Source organism: Zootoca vivipara, chromosome 10, assembly GCF_963506605.1.
Source record: "Zootoca vivipara chromosome 10, rZooViv1.1, whole genome shotgun sequence".
NCBI lineage: Eukaryota > Metazoa > Chordata > Lepidosauria > Squamata > Lacertidae > Zootoca > Zootoca vivipara.
Genome location: NC_083285.1, coordinates 44,286,545 through 44,305,031, shown reverse-complemented (window position 1 = coordinate 44,305,031; position 18,487 = coordinate 44,286,545). Strand labels below are relative to the sequence as shown.

Here is an 18,487-nt window from a genome sequence, read left to right as displayed (position 1 = left end):
CCCCTCACCCCAAAGCATAAAATGCTATGGAACCGGGGCCCCAGGTACATGTTCAGGGTCAGTCAACAATCCAGCCTCTCCTGCTTTTATTCTCTGCTGCATCACCCTGCCATCTTCCCCACCCTGGTGTCCTCCAGATGTTCTGAACTACAGCTCCCATCTGCCCCAGCCAGCATGTGGAACAAGTGCTATGTCCCTGAGATCAGAGTGTACTGTGTGTACTCCGTAAAGTGTGCTTATTTCTGCAGGAAATAGGCGCAAGGAAGCTATGTAAGGCACTAGAGCACTGGACTCCAGCTTTTTGGGGGGGGCAATCTGAGTTCTCAGCCACATTTGCCCCTTGGGTGACCTTGGGCCACTCATGCATACTCACGCCTAACCTGCTGCACAGAGAATAAAGTGAGGTAATCCACATCCACGAATGCCATGCTCAGCTCACCAGAGGAAGGGTGGAGTACAAATCTGAAGAAAAATAGTAACAGCCATGTTCACTCTGGTTCAACTCAGCAAGCCCTCTGGGTTTTGTTTTCTTGTTTCTTGGGTTGTTGCTTTTTTGGTGTGTTTTTTTTAAAAAAAAAAATTATCCAGATACTTCTAACCCTATTTTTTACATTTCACGCAGCTCTAGGCTCTTTTGGGTGGAAGGGCAGGATATAAATTTAATATACGAACATGCTCTTTCTTTTAAATGAAAGCTGAGGTTCTCGGTTGGGTTCTGCTCTTGTGTGGAATTCCAGCAATTCATATATCCCTGCCTATGAGAAAGAAGCGGAGAGCTGTAGGGATTTGCTTTTCAGCAACTCAGGCCACTCCCTCAAGCTGCCCTGAGCCCGGTTCTGTCTGGGGAGGGCAGGGTATAAATAAAAATGTATTATTATTATTATTATTATTATTATTATTATTATTATTATTATTATGTACCTGGTGTCAATGGAAGGCCCATGTCTTCCATTTTGCTTTGTGGTGTTGGATATCAAGTATATCTTGGGCGGGGGGGGGGGAATCTGTAGATATGCAGCCTTTAGACCAGGTAGTATCTGCTAACGGCATACCCTCCAACATCCCATAATGATAATTTTACTATTTATACCCCACACATCTTATTGGGTTGCCCCAGCCACTCTAGGCAGCTCCCAGCATATATAAAAACACAATAAAACATCAAACATTTAAAAACTTCCCTATACAGGATTGCCTTATGACAGTTTGGGGGATTGATAACTCCATACCTTCCAACATTTCTCCAATGAAAACAGGGACATCCTAAGGAAAAGTAAGACCTTGCAGGATCAAATCAGAAACCGGGACAGCTTCTCTAAATTAGGGATGTCCCTGGAAAATAGGGACACTTGGAGGGTCTGTAACTGTAGGTTGTTGATAATAATAATAATAATAATAATAATAATAATAATAATAATAATAATAATAATTTATTTATACCCCACCCATCTGGCTGGGCTTCCCCTGCCACTCTGGGCGGCTTCCAACAAACATTAAAATACATCACATATCACAGATTAAAAACTTCCCTAAACAGGGGTGCCTTTAGGTATTTTCTAAATGTCAGGTAGTTGTTTATGTCTCTGACCTCTGATGGGAGGGTGTTCCACAGGGCGGGTGCCACTCTGACTAGTTCCCTGTAACTTGGCTTCTCGCAACGAGGGAACCGTCAGAAGGCCCTCGGTGCTGGACCTCAGTGTCCGGGCAGAACAATGGGGGTGGAGACGCACCTTCAGGTATACTGGACCGAGGCCATTTAGGGCTTTAAAGGTCAGCACCAACGCTTTGAAGAAAGGGATCAATAGCTGTCGCTGTTTCAGCTAACCACTTTGTGGAGCAGAGGGTTCAAAGGCCCTATAAGTTAGGCTACTACCATTACCAGTATCATTAATCTGTACAGTGTACTAGTTAGAGTGTTGGACTTGGATCTGGAAGACCAGGGTTCAAATCCCCACTCAACCACAAAGTTCAGCGGGTGACCTTGGGCCAGTCTCTCATTTATTTACTTATTAAATTTATATTCCACCTTTCATCCGTGGATCATAAAACCCCCCACATGACATAATGCAAGGGTTGCTGTGAGGATGAAACAGCAAGCAGGAAAACTATGTATTCCACTTTCAGTTCCCTGGATGAAAGGTAGAATATAAATGCAATACACACGCAGGTATTGCAGATATCTTAATCAAAACATAATTAAACATTCCTTCCAGTAGCACCTTAGAGACCAACTAAGTTGTCATTGGTATGAGCTTTCGTTGGTCTCTAAGGTGCTACTGGAAGGAATTTTTTTTCCCCGACTGTGTTTTCATGATCTGTAAATAACATTTTTTTAAAAATAGGATTGGCTTGATCATGTATGGCTAACATGTCTCCCTCCAGATGTTGCTGGGCTCCCATCAGCCCCATCCATTATGACTACAGTGATCAGGGATGATGGAAATTGTAGTTCAACATCATCTATCTAGAGTAGGCACCCCCAAACTCGGCCCTCAAGATGTTTTGGGACTACAGTTCCCATCATCCCTGATGTTGAATAGTGGGTAAGAAGGATGAAGACACAGCTCTTAAAACAACCAGCTCTTTATTCTAGCTCTGAGTCCAGACTGAACAGTAGCTTAGCCAACTGGCTTATATAGTACTCAGTAACTTTCAACAGTAACAAACTTCCCCTACCTACCCAATCCGTGAACAGCACTCTCAATCTTTCATTTGCATGTTGTGGACCTGAGTGAGAACTGCAGCCACATTGGGCAGGGTAAGAACTGCAGCCACAGTGGCCAGGAGTACTGTACTGCAGTTAACTTAATACATAACACCTGACCACTGGTCCTATTAGCTAGGGATGATGGGAGTTGTAGTCCCAAAACATCTGGAGGGCCGAGTTTGGGGATGCCTGATCTAGAGAGCCATAGGTTCCCCATCCTGGAACCTGAGGCCTGACTCTTTTGTTGTGTTTTTGAGTTGCCTGCCTGGCCCCACTCAGTGAGTCCATCGCTGGCTTAAAATGCAGCAAGGCCATTCTTTTCTCAATTTGGACTGAAGCTAGTTTGGCGGGAAACACATCAAACGCAGGATTTCATAAGAAACAAGAGGATAGATATGGATTGTGGCCAGGGTTGTGTGCACACCACTTCCCAAACCACTGGGTGGTGAGTCATTGGCAGTGTGTGCACAACAACCCACAGCTGGATAGGATTAGAACTCTGGAATCCCAGTGCTGAGAAAAGTATGTACTCCGCTAGTCAGTAGGAATGGGGGAGGAATTTGGTTCACTTCTCATTTAAAGGCAAACCTTCCTAATCAGAGCTTTCTGAAACAATCTGAGAGCCTAAACACAGCTGTCCTTCAAAATTCACACCTCTCTGAATTTTGCAGCATGAATCTCCAGCCAAGAAATGTGTATAAAAATGCACATACAAGTACTAGCTTACAGTGTGCACAAAAATGTATCTATTAGTGAAACTAACATTAAAATTGCTTTGCAAAAATATGTTTGTTAGGAAGAACTACATACAAAAAAATTGTATATTTGGAGAAAATCACACTAAAACACTGGTGGATTTTCACGAGGACTTTGTGGAGGGTTTTGTTGTTGTTTTGTTTTAAATCCAAATGATATGAAAATTTGGAGAACTGAGCTTAAGACTGGAGAAATGAGAAACCGAAGTTGAAAGATTTGCCCACCTCAACTAAACAAACCAAAAGTGGTTTGATGGAGACAGGAAGTTTCTCAACGAGTAGAAGATCCTTTCTCTGTTTTATTTTTCCCCCTGGTCATGCCCAGCCTCTACCATCCCCTGCTCTACTTTTGAAAGCACAAGGGATGACATAAGCAGCAGGGCTGGGCTCCTGGGTGTTGCAGAGCTGATTTTCCAGTCTTCCCTGTCTAGTTGTGATGTGAAGGTTGAATTTAGTTGTTACTCATCTCACTCCAGGCTGGGTGAGGAGGGAAAGCTTTTGCAGAGCAAGTAGTTACTCACATCAGCCGCTTTCGCAAGAGAGATTTAAATACATTGCTGCATGGGGGGGGGACTACACTTACTATATTGTGCTTTCTGTTTTCACCCTCCTATGTATCAGCGAAGGAGTAAGAAGAACCCTCAAAGTGAGGACAATAGGGCAGATGCAGACTTGGATTAAATCAACAAGATTTAAGGCATGATTACTAACTTTCCACGTTCAGTTTCCATGGAGCCTAAGCGCAACCTAGCGTGTAAAACTCCACACACCCCTTAAACTTTTCAGCCTAAATTAATATCTTCAGAGCTTTTTAGTTTGCTTTTTAATGTACAACTATAGTTCCTTATATCTATGCTTTAAAACGTTGGAGCCATCTTAGATCCACGGCAATATCTCTCTATACTTGTAAGAAAAAATCAGTCTAGATTGGCAACATTAAATTAGAATAATTTCCAACTACACACTTCACCGTTAAAATACAAAAACAAACTGTGTTTTTTGATAGAGTGTACATCAATTCAACTGTTTTTAATGGCTCCCTCCTACTTTCTAGCCCACTTTAGAAACATTCACTCGCAAGTGCTGTATTTGAATAGATTTTGATACACTTGTATCCTGTTGATGTGTGCATATTACATATAATCCAAATAAATATACATAAACCCCCCAAACAAGTGATATAGACCTTGCTAAATTCATTGCTACAACAGTTCCTTCTGTTCCCTGACTGCATGCATACAGGACATTTAAAGCACACCCACCCCAAAAAATGATAATGGGAACTGTAGCTTACCCTCCCCGACAGAGCTTCAGTTCACAACATTCTTAACAAACTATGTTTCCCAGTATTCTTTGGAGAGAGGGAATGTACTTGAAATATATGCATGGTATGCACAGCTTCTGTCTCTCCCCCCCCCCTCAATTGATGGTTTCCTGTTCTTTCACAGCAGAAAGCATTTCAAAGGCCTGCTCCACACTTCACATCCTCTGGTGCGCTTGGGTCCTTCAGCTAAAGCTGGATCTGCTCTGCAGTTGCTTAACATAAAGGGTTTATCTACACACCACAGACAACACTGGTTTAACAGTCACTTCTCCTCAGGAAACCTGAGTGTAGGGGATTCAGTGAGAATTTCTAGAAATTTGGAGAGGAAGGGAAGGAATACACCTCTGCTTGCTTTCCCAACACCATGCAGAATTTTATAAACCTTGATCATGTGTCCCTCTTTCCTTACTGCCTCTTCCCCAAATTTAAAAGCCTCAGATGGATTAAATTCTCCTCATAGACAAGTTGTTCCAGCCCACTGATCAGTTGGATGCCCAGTTCCGCCCCTTCCCAGCTCTACAACATCCTTTTTGATTTGTGGCAACCAGAATGTGAACACACCAAACATATAAAGTACTGTATCTGGGTTACCAGATTTCAAAATGTGACACAAAAGTTTTTGAGCTTTTTTTTTTGGCCAAAGTTGTTGAGCTTCCTTGGCAAATTCTCCCAACAGAATATTTTTTTCCCCCTGTTAGTGAATAGTAGAAGGGGATGTGAAGGGAGAAATGCAAACTGCAGAGGAATTCCTAGGTTTGCCTATGCAAAAGGATCTGGCCACGCTTTGTTGTTGTTTAGTCGTTTAGTCGTGTCCGACTCTTCGTGACCCCATGGACCATAGCACGCCAGGCACTCCTATCTTCCACTGCCTCCCGCAGTTTGGTCAAACTCATGTTCGTAGCTTCGAGAACACTGTCCAACCATCTCGTCCTCTGTCGTCCCCTTCTCCTAGTGCCCTCAATCCCCTTCACCCCTTCTGGCCACGCTAGGGCCATTAAAAAACAACATAAGGCCATTTGAAGAATGGTCCTTCCCCCCTGTCCTGAGGTGTGAACAGAGACAGGAGATTTGGAAGGTTGCCAAGGTAACTGTGTGATGTCACAGGAAGAGTTGGCGGGCCTTTGGCACAACTAAGAAAATGGCAAAACAATCTTGGCTGACTGGCTGAAGGCAGCTGGAGAGAGATGCTGCACTTCTGTGGGGAACAAGCCCCTCTTGAGATGACCATGCTGTAAGACAGGGGTAAGCAAACCTTTTCAGCAGGGGGGCAGTCCACTGGGTAAGCAAACCACTGTCCCTCAGACCTTGTGGGGGGCCAGAACTATACTTTGAAAAAAAGTGAACAAATTCATATGCCCCACAAATAACCCAGAGATGCATTTTAAATAAAAGGATGCATTCTACTCATGTAAAAACACTATGCAGGCCCCACAAATAACCCAGAGATGCATTTTAAATAAAAGGACACATTCTACTCATGTAAAAACATGCTGATTCCCAGACCATCCATGGGCCGGATTTAGAAGGCGATTGGGCCGCATCCGGCCCCCGGGCCTTAGTTTGGGGACCCTGCTGTAAGATCTGCACTCCCTCTCCATAAATTAAGGGTGTAAATATGTGTCATTAAACCATATTTCTAAAGGCATGCCAGTGTTGGGTTCTTTTTCTAATAATCACAAGCATGGAATTTACCTTTTCAGCCGCTGCTGCACGCAGGGTTGGCATTTTCATTTCTGTTCTTAGCGCTCTGTCAAAACTCTTACCACCACCTGAGACTTCATTAGCACGTTCATGATGTTAGGAATTTTTGCTCCTATGTACATCATGTACATGTACAGAGTCTAGGGCTAGCTGATCAGAAGGTCGGCGGTTCGAATCCCTGCGACAGGGTGAGCTCCCGTTCTCGGTCCCAGCTCCTGCCAACCTAGCAGTTCGAAAGCACATCAAAGTGCAAGTAGATAAATAGGTACCGCTCCAAGCGGGAAGGTAAACGGTGTTTCCGTGCGCTGCTCTGGTTCGCCAGAAGCGCTTTGTCATGTTGGCCACATGATCCAGAAGCTGTACGCTGGCTCCCTCGGCCAATAACGCGAGATGAGCGCAGCAACCCCAGAGTCTGTCATGACTGGACCTAATGGTCAGGGGTCCCTTTACCTTTACATCATGTAAGTGCTTCTAGACAGAAGTTTATGGTGCAATTGGTGTTCCTTACATATGCAAGCTTCTGAAGTTTCCACATGAAATTCTAGCATATTTTTTGCCCATTTCATCCAGATTTACCCTGCCTGGGGGTGATCCAAAAAGAAATCATCATCATCATCATTATCAAACAAACCAAACCAGCAGTGCTGTTACCAATGGCCTGATTACAATATTTATCTTTCTATAAACACCCTTATTTATTTCCCTGTCTCCATGTTTGAAGCAACAGGTTTTCAACAAGCCTTCATTTAATATGTGGAATAGGATGCAAACGAAGTGTTTTAGATCTCTAATTGTCTCAGAAGTGGAAAGTGAGGTGAGGAAGAGAGAGCAAGTTTAATGTTAAGTTACAAACCACAGGAATTACTTCCCCTGCTGCAAATGCAGGATTCCCATGGTGGGAAGGAAGGGCCTTGTAAACATTTAACTCCTGGGAGCTTTTGTCTCCTTATCACCCTTTCCGCTGCCTCAGCAGCTTCTTCAGCAATGTCATCATCATCATCATCATCATCATCATTTGTTTTTTGTACCCCACCCATCTGACTGGATTGTCCCAGCCATTCTCTTTAACTTTATCATGGAGTCTCTATGCAAACGCTCTTTGAACTGTGTCACACACCTCAGTATTGCTGAGAGTTCCTCTTCCCCTACCCTTCATTCTGGGTGCAGCCTTGTTCCTGAAAGGAGAAGAACCTGAATTGCATTCCTTCCCCCTGTGTAAGTGTAACCCCATGACAGACTAAGTACAGGGAGTAGGTAGAGGCGGAGCTACATGTCTGAGATTTCCTCTGTTGACAAGTGATGCTGAATAATCTGCCCTTGGAGACAACTGATTTATAGTTCCTCTGTTTCTAGGCTGCAGTGCTTTCTAGGGTCTAAGAATGGGTGACAACCACACCATACATTTAAAACATACTGCTTAAACAGTCATGGGGAATCCCGGGGACTGTAGCTCATTGAGGGTGCTGGAAATTGTAGCTCTGTGAGGTCAGCACAGATAGGGGCGGTGGGGGCGGGCCACCCCCCCCAAACGCACGCCCCGCCCCCGGAATGCATGTCACGCCCCTCCGGGAGGCGCACCACGCCCCCGGAATGCGCGCCACGCTCCTTCGGGAGGCGGGTGCCAGCGCCAGCCCCACCCCTGTCCCCGGTGCCGGAGCATGAAGCTCCGCCACTGAGCACAGTTGACAAACTACATGATTCCCAGGATTCTTTGGGGGAAGCCATGGTTGTTAAAATGGTACAATAGCGTTTAAGTGTATGGTATGGATGTGGTTCTCATCTCAAGGCAAGTTCAAAGGTATCCTGTATTACTTGCCGCTGGGAATACCCAACCTTTAGCATGAAGGATTCAGCTGGCAGTCTGAAGGAAGGCAGGAAAGCAAGCCAGACTAGAGTGGCAATATATGTGTTGCGAAAAGAGAGGACATAGATTTGCTTGCAATTTTGCATGTGCTAACGTATACATATAGAGATAAATTTAGAACTAATTATTACAATTTAAATAGAAATACAGTATATTTCATCATAATGAGAAAGACGGGATAACCCCCATCCATCTCCATTCAGTCTGTCATACATATGTCTCAGCAGCAGTCTAGATTTATTGCCTTGAAAAACATAGTCATTCAGAAGTATGTGCCAGTGTTTTCATACATTCAAGTTGAGGGGGATGGAGAGAACCTAAAATACATACAGAAACATTGGAATTCCCGTGTTTTTTCGTGTATAACACTGGGTTATTTTCCTAAAATAATAATGTCCAAATTTTGGGGGCCGTCTTATACATGGATAGATCTTCCCCCATTTTCTTAAATCAGAGTCCCCAAAATAGGGGGCGTCTTATACATGGGTGCATTTTATAGACAGAAACATATGATACTTTCATCTGGATCACTGCAATCCTCCTTAATTAGGACAATCCCCCAGCATCTACTAATTATTTTCTTTACTTTTTTAACCAGTTGACGACAATTTAGAGTAAACAATTTCCTTAATTTTTGGTGTATAAACACCCCCAAGTACTTAAAGACTCTGGGACAGATAGGAATTTCATTAACCATTGTATATCCAATTGGTCTCATGGTTTGATATTGGGGGACAGTATACTATATTTTTCAAAGTTAATTTTAAGGCCGCCCAGGCATTCGAATGCACTGCGTTTCCTTTCCAGTACATACAAGTATTGCTCTTTCAGATTACCCAACACAACTCAACATCATCCACATAAAGGTTCAGCATATGTGCTTTTCCCTCTGCCCAGAAACCTTCAATGTCCTTTCAAGCCAAGGAGTAGAGAGGCAGGGAAGACAGTCTGAACTGATTATAGCTTGATCTTGATTTGTACGCAGTGGGTTTTTTTTGTATCTGTCTGTCAGTCTTTTTATCCATCCATCCCATCTTTTATGCCAATGACCTATCAAGGTATCTAACAGTGATTACAATTTGAAAGCATTAAGAGCAGCTCATGTAAATAATGAAAATAAAATAAAACTAGCAAGAGGGGGGAAGAGGCTCCGCCCAACAACTAAGGGAGAGAAATCTTTTCTTTGGGGCTTCTGGCTGCCTTCCAAAATCAACATGGGCCTTCACCTGTCACCAGAATATCAGCAGCAAATGAACGGAATGAAATTCCCCTGGGAAGGGTGTGCCAGAGCTTTGGTGCCACTGTAGGAAAGGCCCTGTCCTGGGTGATCCCCCGTCATGCGTCAGACAGTATGGGAATTAAGAGCAGGGCCTATTAATAACCTATTAACAATTGGGTAGGTACATAGGAGAGGGTCCAGGTGGAACTCCTTGGTGTCTTTTGTCACCTGCAGTATTTCTCTTTGGCCACAAAGGAAGCAATGTGCAGCCAGTAGCTCCCTCTTTTGGCAAACTGGCTTCCTTTGTGGCCAAAGAGAAATACTGCAGGTGACAAAAGACACCAAGGAGTTCCACCTGGACCCTCTCCTATGTACCTACCCAATTGTTAATAGGTTATTAATAGGCCCTGCTCTTAATTCCCATACTGAAGCATGACGGGGGATCACCCAGGACAGGGCCTTTTCGTGGCACTGGCATAGGGAGTCAAATGCCTGGGTCTGGCAGTCACCTAGTACCTGGTTCAGGACCCCTGGAGCATTAGGGTCATCCAGTCTAACATTCTGTAGCATTGTAATCTTCCATTCCATTTTATGGGTGTTTTGGGTCAGGGGTTTTGTGCTAAATGCTCCGATTTTTTTTCAGGGATACTTTCCCAACAACAGAAATCATAATCCAACATGCCCTTCTATCTTTCTGAATCTCCTGGGCAGGCAAAGGTAGCAACGTTCTAGCGGAAATCAGACTCCTTTTCATGAAGTATATGGCATGAAAAAGACAAGAAGATTAAATGTGAGGGACAGAATAATAAGGTTAAGGGCTGTAGTCCGCAAAGTAGTTGTTAGCACTGCATGGCCAGCAAAACTTTCCTCCTCTCTTTTCTTCACATGTGTCCCCTTAAGCCCATTCTCAAGGTTACCCCAATCCTCCAGAGCAGATTTGGGTGGTTGCATGGGGAGAAGAGAGGATGGAAAAGTTTCATTGTGCAAGCAGAAATATTTGTGCCAACAGAATCACTTCATGGAGCGCTGTCCTATGTTCAATCATGTAAAAATAATTCTGGACATTCTAAGCAGGTAGTTGATAGAGTTGATGGATTTGGAAATGGAAGTTCTACTCAGTCGTGAAATTCACCAGAGCACCTTAGGCCAGTCATTCTCTCTTTTCCAGGGAAGGATTAAATGGGATCTCCATGATATATGCTGCTCACAACTCCTCAATAAAATGGCCTGGTACAAATGTGATCAATAACACAACAGAGATGCAGACAAGCTCTTCCTACTGTCCAACACTGATGTGTTTGAAAATGTCAAAATATAAAAGCCCAGTGCTTCCCCCCCTTAAAAATAATTGTTTAGGGGTATTCTCATTTTCCTACTCATATTGAAATCCTGGCCCTCAATGAGGCCAAACTTAGATTCACAAAATGTTTAGGGGTATGCGTACCCCTGCGTCCCCCCCAAAAAAAGCACTGTAAAAGCCTAATAAACACTGTACTTCTTCTAGACAGAGCATTCTGTCTTATTGTACAAAACAGGAGGCAGATAAAATAAGTGAGTCCTGATATCGAATACAAGTTTGCCAGTATCTATTACTTTGAAAGAACTTTCTTCTGATTTCCCCCTCTGCAGCCACAAATGAAGAAGGTGCCAAAACATATAGCATTAATGTATAGTTTGTCTCTTTGACTCTTGTTTTTTGCTGCCTCTTCCTAGAGCCCAAGAAACAGCAGAATACTTGACAGAAGACTTGCTACAGGTGAGGCGTGGGTCTGATCAGTGGGCATGTGCTTACCTGTACCTGCAGGCATGGAGAGAAAGAGTCCCTTGTCTTCATGTGTAATTTATTTGCTCTCTGCTTATGCCTGAGTCACAGGACAGTTTTGCTCTGGGTTTTTACCCACTCCCTGAAGAATGATCCAGATGTTCTAGTGGGAGACATGACTTTTAAGCTTCAAAGAGCAACAAACATTACTGTTAGAGTGGGTCCCAGGAGATCTCAAGAACTCAGAGCAAGGGACAGATTTGAAAATTGGCAAAAGAATGGTTTCATGTGCACACACACACACACACACTCCCCACCCCCTATTCTGTATCACAAAATCTGCACTTCTGTGATCTTTTTAATGTCTGTAGTACTAAGCCTATGAGATAAAAGCAGGCTGCTTATAGACAGTATGTTATGTAGAAGAAAGTATTCCACAGCAAACATATTCTTGCCTATTTGTGCTTCAATTTATTCATGCAGGGGTGCATTCTGCAGCATGATGCCATAACTAACTCAGGGTTGCAGGAGTTATTAGTATCCCTGGCCAGGAGCAGGAGAGTAAAGTAGTACAGTAGAGCGAAACCAGGTCATGGAATCTGATCGCATCTCTCTCCATAGCATGTTAAGAGTTGCAAAGAGCCATCAAGTCCAACTCATGGCAGGATCACGTGGCCTTGACAGGTGCCAACCCATCCATCTTTTCTCCTTAAAGATCTCAATCAAGCAAATGAGAGCCCACCACCAGTTAATCTAATATTTGAGGAGTTGCATAATTCAGAGTTCCTAGGAGCTGCCTTATACTGAGTCAAGCCTTTAGTCTATCTAGATCAGGCACTCCCAAACTGTGCCCCTCCAGATGTTTTGGCCTACAACTCCCCTGATCCCTAGCTAACAGGACCAATGGTTGGGGAAGATGGGAATTGTAGTCCAAAACATCTGGAGGGCCAAAGTTTGGGGATGCCTGATCTAGATGAGTAGTACTGTCTACAGTGACTGCCAGTGGCTCTCCAGGGATTCAGCCAGGAGCTTTTCACCCAGGATTGAACCTTGGACCTTCTGCATGCAAGGCAGATACTCTCTGAATGTGCCACTGTCCTCCTCCAGGCATAATTGACAAGGTGTGTTGTAGAAGACTAGAGATGGACAACTGAGAGGCAGAAGAGCTGAATAGACAGGAATGGATGAAAGAATCATATGGTGCATATCAACTCAGCCCTTTGAGTCCCTTGACAAACATTCACCCTTAATCTGAAGACCTAAATGCATCATTTTCTTGGGCACTCAAGCTTTCTCTTTCATTCCTGATCTGAGCACATGTTCCTATAAATGTGTGTATAGATTGCATCTGTTTACTTAAATTAATTGTGTAGCTTTTATGGGCTGCAAAACCTCTGTGACTCTGACAGTTCACCTGGAAGCAATCTCAGGGTGGGGTGCATACCATTGACAGGTCAGTGGGTGGTAGCCAACCAACTTTTACTCAGAGCAGACTGTTAACATTAGGTCCATTCATTTCAGTCTGTCTGCCCTGCCTAAGAGTCAGTTGAATACCACCCTTTCTGTTTTCAAACATTGGTGGGAGCAGAATGTGCCATGAAAAGCAGAGAAATCAGAAACCCAAATGTTGTCTATAATGCCAAAATCTGCATGGAATCTTGTGGAAGATGAACGGAACAAGACACTTCCCTCTGCGGCGTTGCAGGAGATCTTGGAAAGAGAGAAACACTCTCAAACAGGGACAGATGCAGTGGGGGAGTCTTTCCCCTCATTTTCTTTCACTCTCCTTTTCCCCCAGATTGAACAGAGGATTGAACCAGCCAAACGTGCTGCTCACAATGTCCAGAAGAGGCTCCTGGCTTGTCTCCAAGGCCAATATGGGGCAGACATGGACAAACGGGTGGTAAGAGCATTTGCCTCTCTTCTTCCAGCGTCCAGTGAACCAATGATTATATGGGCGTTCAGTGGTTGGCATATTTTTCTTCCTTAAAAGTGACTTAGGGTCATGGCACAGAGGAAGAGGCTCTAACCCAGGAATAGGCAACCTGGTGCCCTTCAGGTGTCCTGGACTACAACTCCCATCAACCCCAGTTTGGCCACAAGGGTCAGGGACGATGGAAGTTGTAGTCCAGTCCCATTTGGAAGACATAAGGTTGTCTTCCTTTGATCTCTGGGTTGTGTTCAAATTACTGCCTTTGAGCCCAGCCCCAATGCATTTCATAGCTCTTCACATCAGCACAACTTCATTAGTGTCAGATTCATTTCTGTTTGTGTAAACACCAGGGGTCATTTTGGATAACGTTGTGTGAACACGGATTTAAAAACCAGCACTGGAAACCCAGTGAATGCACAGTAAAGAGGGGGTGTGAACAAAGCCCTTAATCTTTGCCCTGGGCCAGTTCCCCAATACAAATTCCTCTTTCTGCAGCTCGTAGCTGCTTTGAATGGTGGGGTTTTTGGATTGTGACTACAGCACAGGGGCACAGGAGAGATCCTTCTACGGCTGTTTTATAAGAAAAAGAAAGAAGACAGACATTGAGATTCCTAATCACAGATCTCCAAGTTTATTTTTAGACCTAGCAGTCTCTCTTGGGAATCCCCCCCCCCCAAAAAAAATGTTTTGAAATCAGTGGTAAAAGTCAGGGCTGCTTTGAAAGGTTCGTTCTGCTATCCTGATTCAAAATGGTATCCAGTTGTACCCAAACAGAGACAAAAACCTGCCCTTGATCTCAGGAACTATCTTACAGAAATTGGTCGCCATGTCTTAAGAGGTGTTTGAATGCATAGTGAATGGACAGGCAACTTTCCAGTATATATATATTTATATAGGCTGTGTCCACACACTAGGGCCTGAATGTGCACGTGGGTTGATTTTAAAAACCCCTGCAGATCTAATTCAGCCAGCTCTGCAAGATTTTGTCTTTCATAGAAGGGGATGTAAACAGGCTTCCTTGATCTGTTCCAGGGCTTGGCATAAAATTGAATCTCTACAGGTATATCCAGATTGTTGGGCGTTGTGTAACTTTCTTTTGACAACTGGCACTAAGTAACAACCAAACCTATGATCTGTCATCTTTGGCTAGTGTTCCCTTTGTGGGTTTCATAACATGTGTGCTTGTGCTCAGATATTTTTGTGGGGGTAGGGGCAGAGGGGTGGCAGCTCAGGCAAGGCGACCCTGCTCTTCCTTTACACAATCATCTGCTTGCTTGCTTTTGCCTCTGGACTAAATCTCTAGTACAGTGGTACCTTGGTTCTCGAACTTAATCTGTTCTGGGAGTCCGTTCAACTCCCTAAACTGTTCGACAACCAAGGCACGGCTTCCAATTGGCTGCAGGAGTTTCCTGCACTCAAGAGGAAGCTGCGTCGGACGCTTGGCTGCTAGAAAATGTTCGCAGACCGGAACACTTATTTCCGAGTTTGCAGCATTTAGAAGCTGATTTGTTTGGCATATAAGCCATTCGGGAACCAAGGTACCTTCAGAAAGGAGCATGCAGATGTGGTATGATAAGGCAGTGACAGCTGTTGTTCCTTTAGCATTGTGCCTGCCTTTGCTGAGTTTTAGGCCTTGGCAAGTGCCTGGCACTGCCAACAACTGACACTAAACCTGTCTGTATCTCATTAAAGTAGTAGACATACATATGATTGCCCTATTTCAAGAAGTGAAAATCTGGACACAAAACGTGCTGAGGTTTTCCAGCTATTTTTAGTGAAATTTGCCAAAATTCGCGATTTGCACCTGGACATTGTTTCTGATGTCCAGTATTTGTTCTGCTGCTGCTCCTCAATTACTGGAGCGTTTAAAATTTTGTTCCCAATTTGCATCATATTGCCCACATTGATAATAGGCAACTTGCTATTTTCCCCCTCCTAATTGCTTTCAATTGGCATTAAAGCAAGCTACCTAGCATAGCATCCCAAGTTTTCTCCACCTTACAAACAATATAGTGCACCAAATGTTTGAATGTTCCACTAAAGCAGCTTGTATTTTTTTCTTAATTGGTTTTTAGTTAGGTAAATAATGTGTTCTACCTGCTCCCATACCTGTATTTCAAGAATATTTTCATATTTTGTTTAAACTCTGTTTTCCTTTAAATTGGTCTACTTCAGGGGTCCCCAGACTTACCGAGCGGCGGGCCGGTGCCCGCCGCGCCGACCGCGCGGTGGGCCGGACTGCAGGGGAGTGCGCGCGCAGCGGGCCGGAGGGCGGGGGAGTGCGCGCCCGTGCGCATGCGCACACGCACACGGGCGGAAAAAAATCGGCGAAAATCGCTTGTGCGCATGCGTATGGGCCTCCCCCGACCCGGAAGTGCACCAGAAATGACCTCTTCCGGGTCGGGAGAGGCCCGTACGCATGCGCACAAAGGATTTTCGGCGATTTTTTGCCGATTTTTCAGATCGCCGCTGCGCCGCGCGCCGTGAGAGCGGGCGGCGGCAGCGGGCGGCGGGGGTCGTCGCGGGCCGGATTGGAAGGCCGATTGGGCCGCATCCGGCCCGGGGGCCGTAGTTTGGGGAACCCTCGTCTACTTCCTATTTCCGTTGCATCCAAGTACATTTCTCTTGACAATGAAACGGACTAGGCTACAAACTACTTGATCTGGTCTAGCTAATTTCACCACCCCATTTACTTATATGGGACATGGGGTAGCTGCTGCAATTATGAATTTTACATTGGCAGTGTTGGAGAGCTTCGTGTTTCAGGAAAAGGCTGTGGATTTATCTTGTTTGCTCACTGCATCTTCTCACTTTCCAATTCTTTCTGCAGAAAAAATTGCCTTTGATGGCGCTATCAGTGACCATGGCAGAAAGCTTCAAGGAATTAGACACAGATTCCAGCCTTGGGTAAGAATCAGTGTGTTTTGTAGATTAAGGTGCACACAAACTGTTGATCTGTAGAACATAAGAAAGCAATGTACATACTCACAGGAAGGATGCCATTATTTTGTCATGGCGGTATGAAAAATCACCACTACATTCTAAATCAGGGATCTTCTTTGCAAAATAGAACTGTGTTTGTTTGTTTGTTTATTTTAAAAAAACGCAGTGAATTTCTTAAAAGGCAATACCCTTTCTACTTAAAATATGGCTGACATTGATCTAGAAACCTTTCTGCAGAAGTAGTTATCCCCCACTTGGACTACTGCAATGCGCTCTACGTGGGGCTACCTTTGAAGGTGACTCGGAAACTACAACTAATTCAGAATGCGGCAGCTAGACTGGTGACTGGGAGCGGCCGCCGAGACCACATAACACCGGTCTTGAAAGATCTACATTGGCTCCCAGTACGTTTCCGAGCACAATTCAAAGTGTTGGTGCTGACCTTTGAAGCCCTAAATGGCCTCGGTCCAGTATACCTGAAGGAGCGTCTCCACCTCCATCATTCTGCCCGGACACTGAGGTCCAGCTCCGAGGGCCTTCTGGCGGTTCCCTCATTGTGAGAAGCCAAGTTGCAGGGAACTAGGCAGAGGGCCTTCTCGGTGGTGGCACCTACACTGTGGAACGCCCTCCCAACGGATGTCAAAAAGGAAAACAACTACCAGACTTTTAGAAGACATCTGAAGGCAGCCCTGTTCAGGGAGGCTTTTAATGTTTAATAGATTATTGTGTTTTATTCTTTTGTTGGAAGCCGCCCAGAGTGGCTGGTGAGACCCGGCCAGATGGGCGGGGTATAAATAAATTATTATTATTATTATTATTATTATTATTATTATTATTATTATTATTATTATTATTATAGAACTGAGGGGTTCCTGCATTGGTGTTATATCACTGACTGTGTTTGCACTGTCTGTTTACAATGCCTTGCTTTGGGTTATGGCTGTGTGCTTTAAGATGCATCTCAGGTATAAAAATCTGCATTACCATTCAGCTGCTGAGGGTCACTAGGTTATTCTAGATGACCTGCTTATTGAGCATTCATCCTGATTTGCTTGCCCAAAGCTTCTGTGAAGGTTAGGCGATGTACACTTTTTGCTGAGCATCCGTTCTAATCTGTTTGCAGGGAGGTTATATGACAATGAGCATTCATCCCGATTAGTTTGCATGGTGGTTATACGTCTTCTCAGTGATAACCATTCATCCTACACCTTTCAGTCCGTTTCCGTTACTTTCCTAACTGCAAGAAGTCCACTTCTTTCCTAATTGAAATTGTTTGTGTCTTAACCTGGTCTGCGCCTCAGTTCCTCCCACAAAATATTGACAGTCTGGAGGCAACCACTGACTGATATTGTGCCACACAGGCTGATCTCCTGGTAGATCCATTTGATCCACCTTTCACCGGGTAGGTGCAGCATCAGAGCTGAACACAAAACATGACATCTGGGATGTGTGTTTTTGGGAAGGGCTGTGGGTCAGGCCCTGGGGCTCAAATTAAAGCCTGCATAAGTTCTATAACCCCCAAGTGCAGTGTTTCAGAACTGGGGTCAAACTAGATGGAATGGCAACTGGTTGCTTTTTTGTTTAGTAAATACAGTGGTACCTCGCTAGACGAATGCCCTGCTAGACGAATTTTTCGCTAGACGAATGGGTTTTGCGATCGGAGGTTGCCTCGCAAGACAAATTCATTTTGTGAAAAATTCATCTAGCGAATCACAGTTTCCCATAGGAATGCATTGAAATTCAATTAATGCATTCCTATGGGCAATAAATACAGTAAATAAATAAAGTCCAATGCATTCCTGCGGGATTCACAAGACGAATTTTTCGCAGAACGAATTGACTCACAGAATGAATTAAATTTGTCTTGTGAGGCACCATTGTAGCTGCTGGGTATATAAAATGGCACCACAGTGGAAGGGGAAAGAGAGGTTTTAACCCACCTTTTATTTTTTACTGCAAGCGTATTGATGTTTTCACACACACAATAACATTTCCCTCCCACACCCTGCAAACTCCTTTACAGTGATGGTTTAGTTCTGCCAGATGGAGCCCCAAAGAGAGAAAGAGTTCATTGAGGACTCATACTCCTCATTTTTCAGGCCGTTGGAGAGGTATTGGCTCTGGTTATATACACTACTATAACTCTTCCTTCCTTCTTTGCTTACAGGAAAGCTCTCGAAATGAGCTGCTTCATTCAGACTATGCTAGCCAGGATCCTTGCTGAGTTTGAAATGGCCCTCGAGCGAGACGTCCTACAACCCCTCAATAAACTGAGCGAG

At 44.3% G+C, this 18,487-nt stretch overlaps 1 protein-coding gene across 1 annotated transcript in view; it reads left to right on the top strand.

Annotated features, from left to right (window-relative positions):
- Positions 1-18,487, top strand: part of SH3BP1 (SH3 domain binding protein 1) — a 43,100-nt gene that overhangs the window by 1,507 nt on the left and 23,106 nt on the right. Inside the window, exons 2-5 of the mRNA XM_060279434.1 lie at positions 11,284-11,326; positions 13,131-13,235; positions 16,096-16,172; positions 18,376-18,487. Of these exons, the coding sequence (XP_060135417.1) occupies positions 11,284-11,326; positions 13,131-13,235; positions 16,096-16,172; positions 18,376-18,487 (337 nt within the window). The remainder of the gene's footprint in view (positions 1-11,283; positions 11,327-13,130; positions 13,236-16,095; positions 16,173-18,375) is intronic.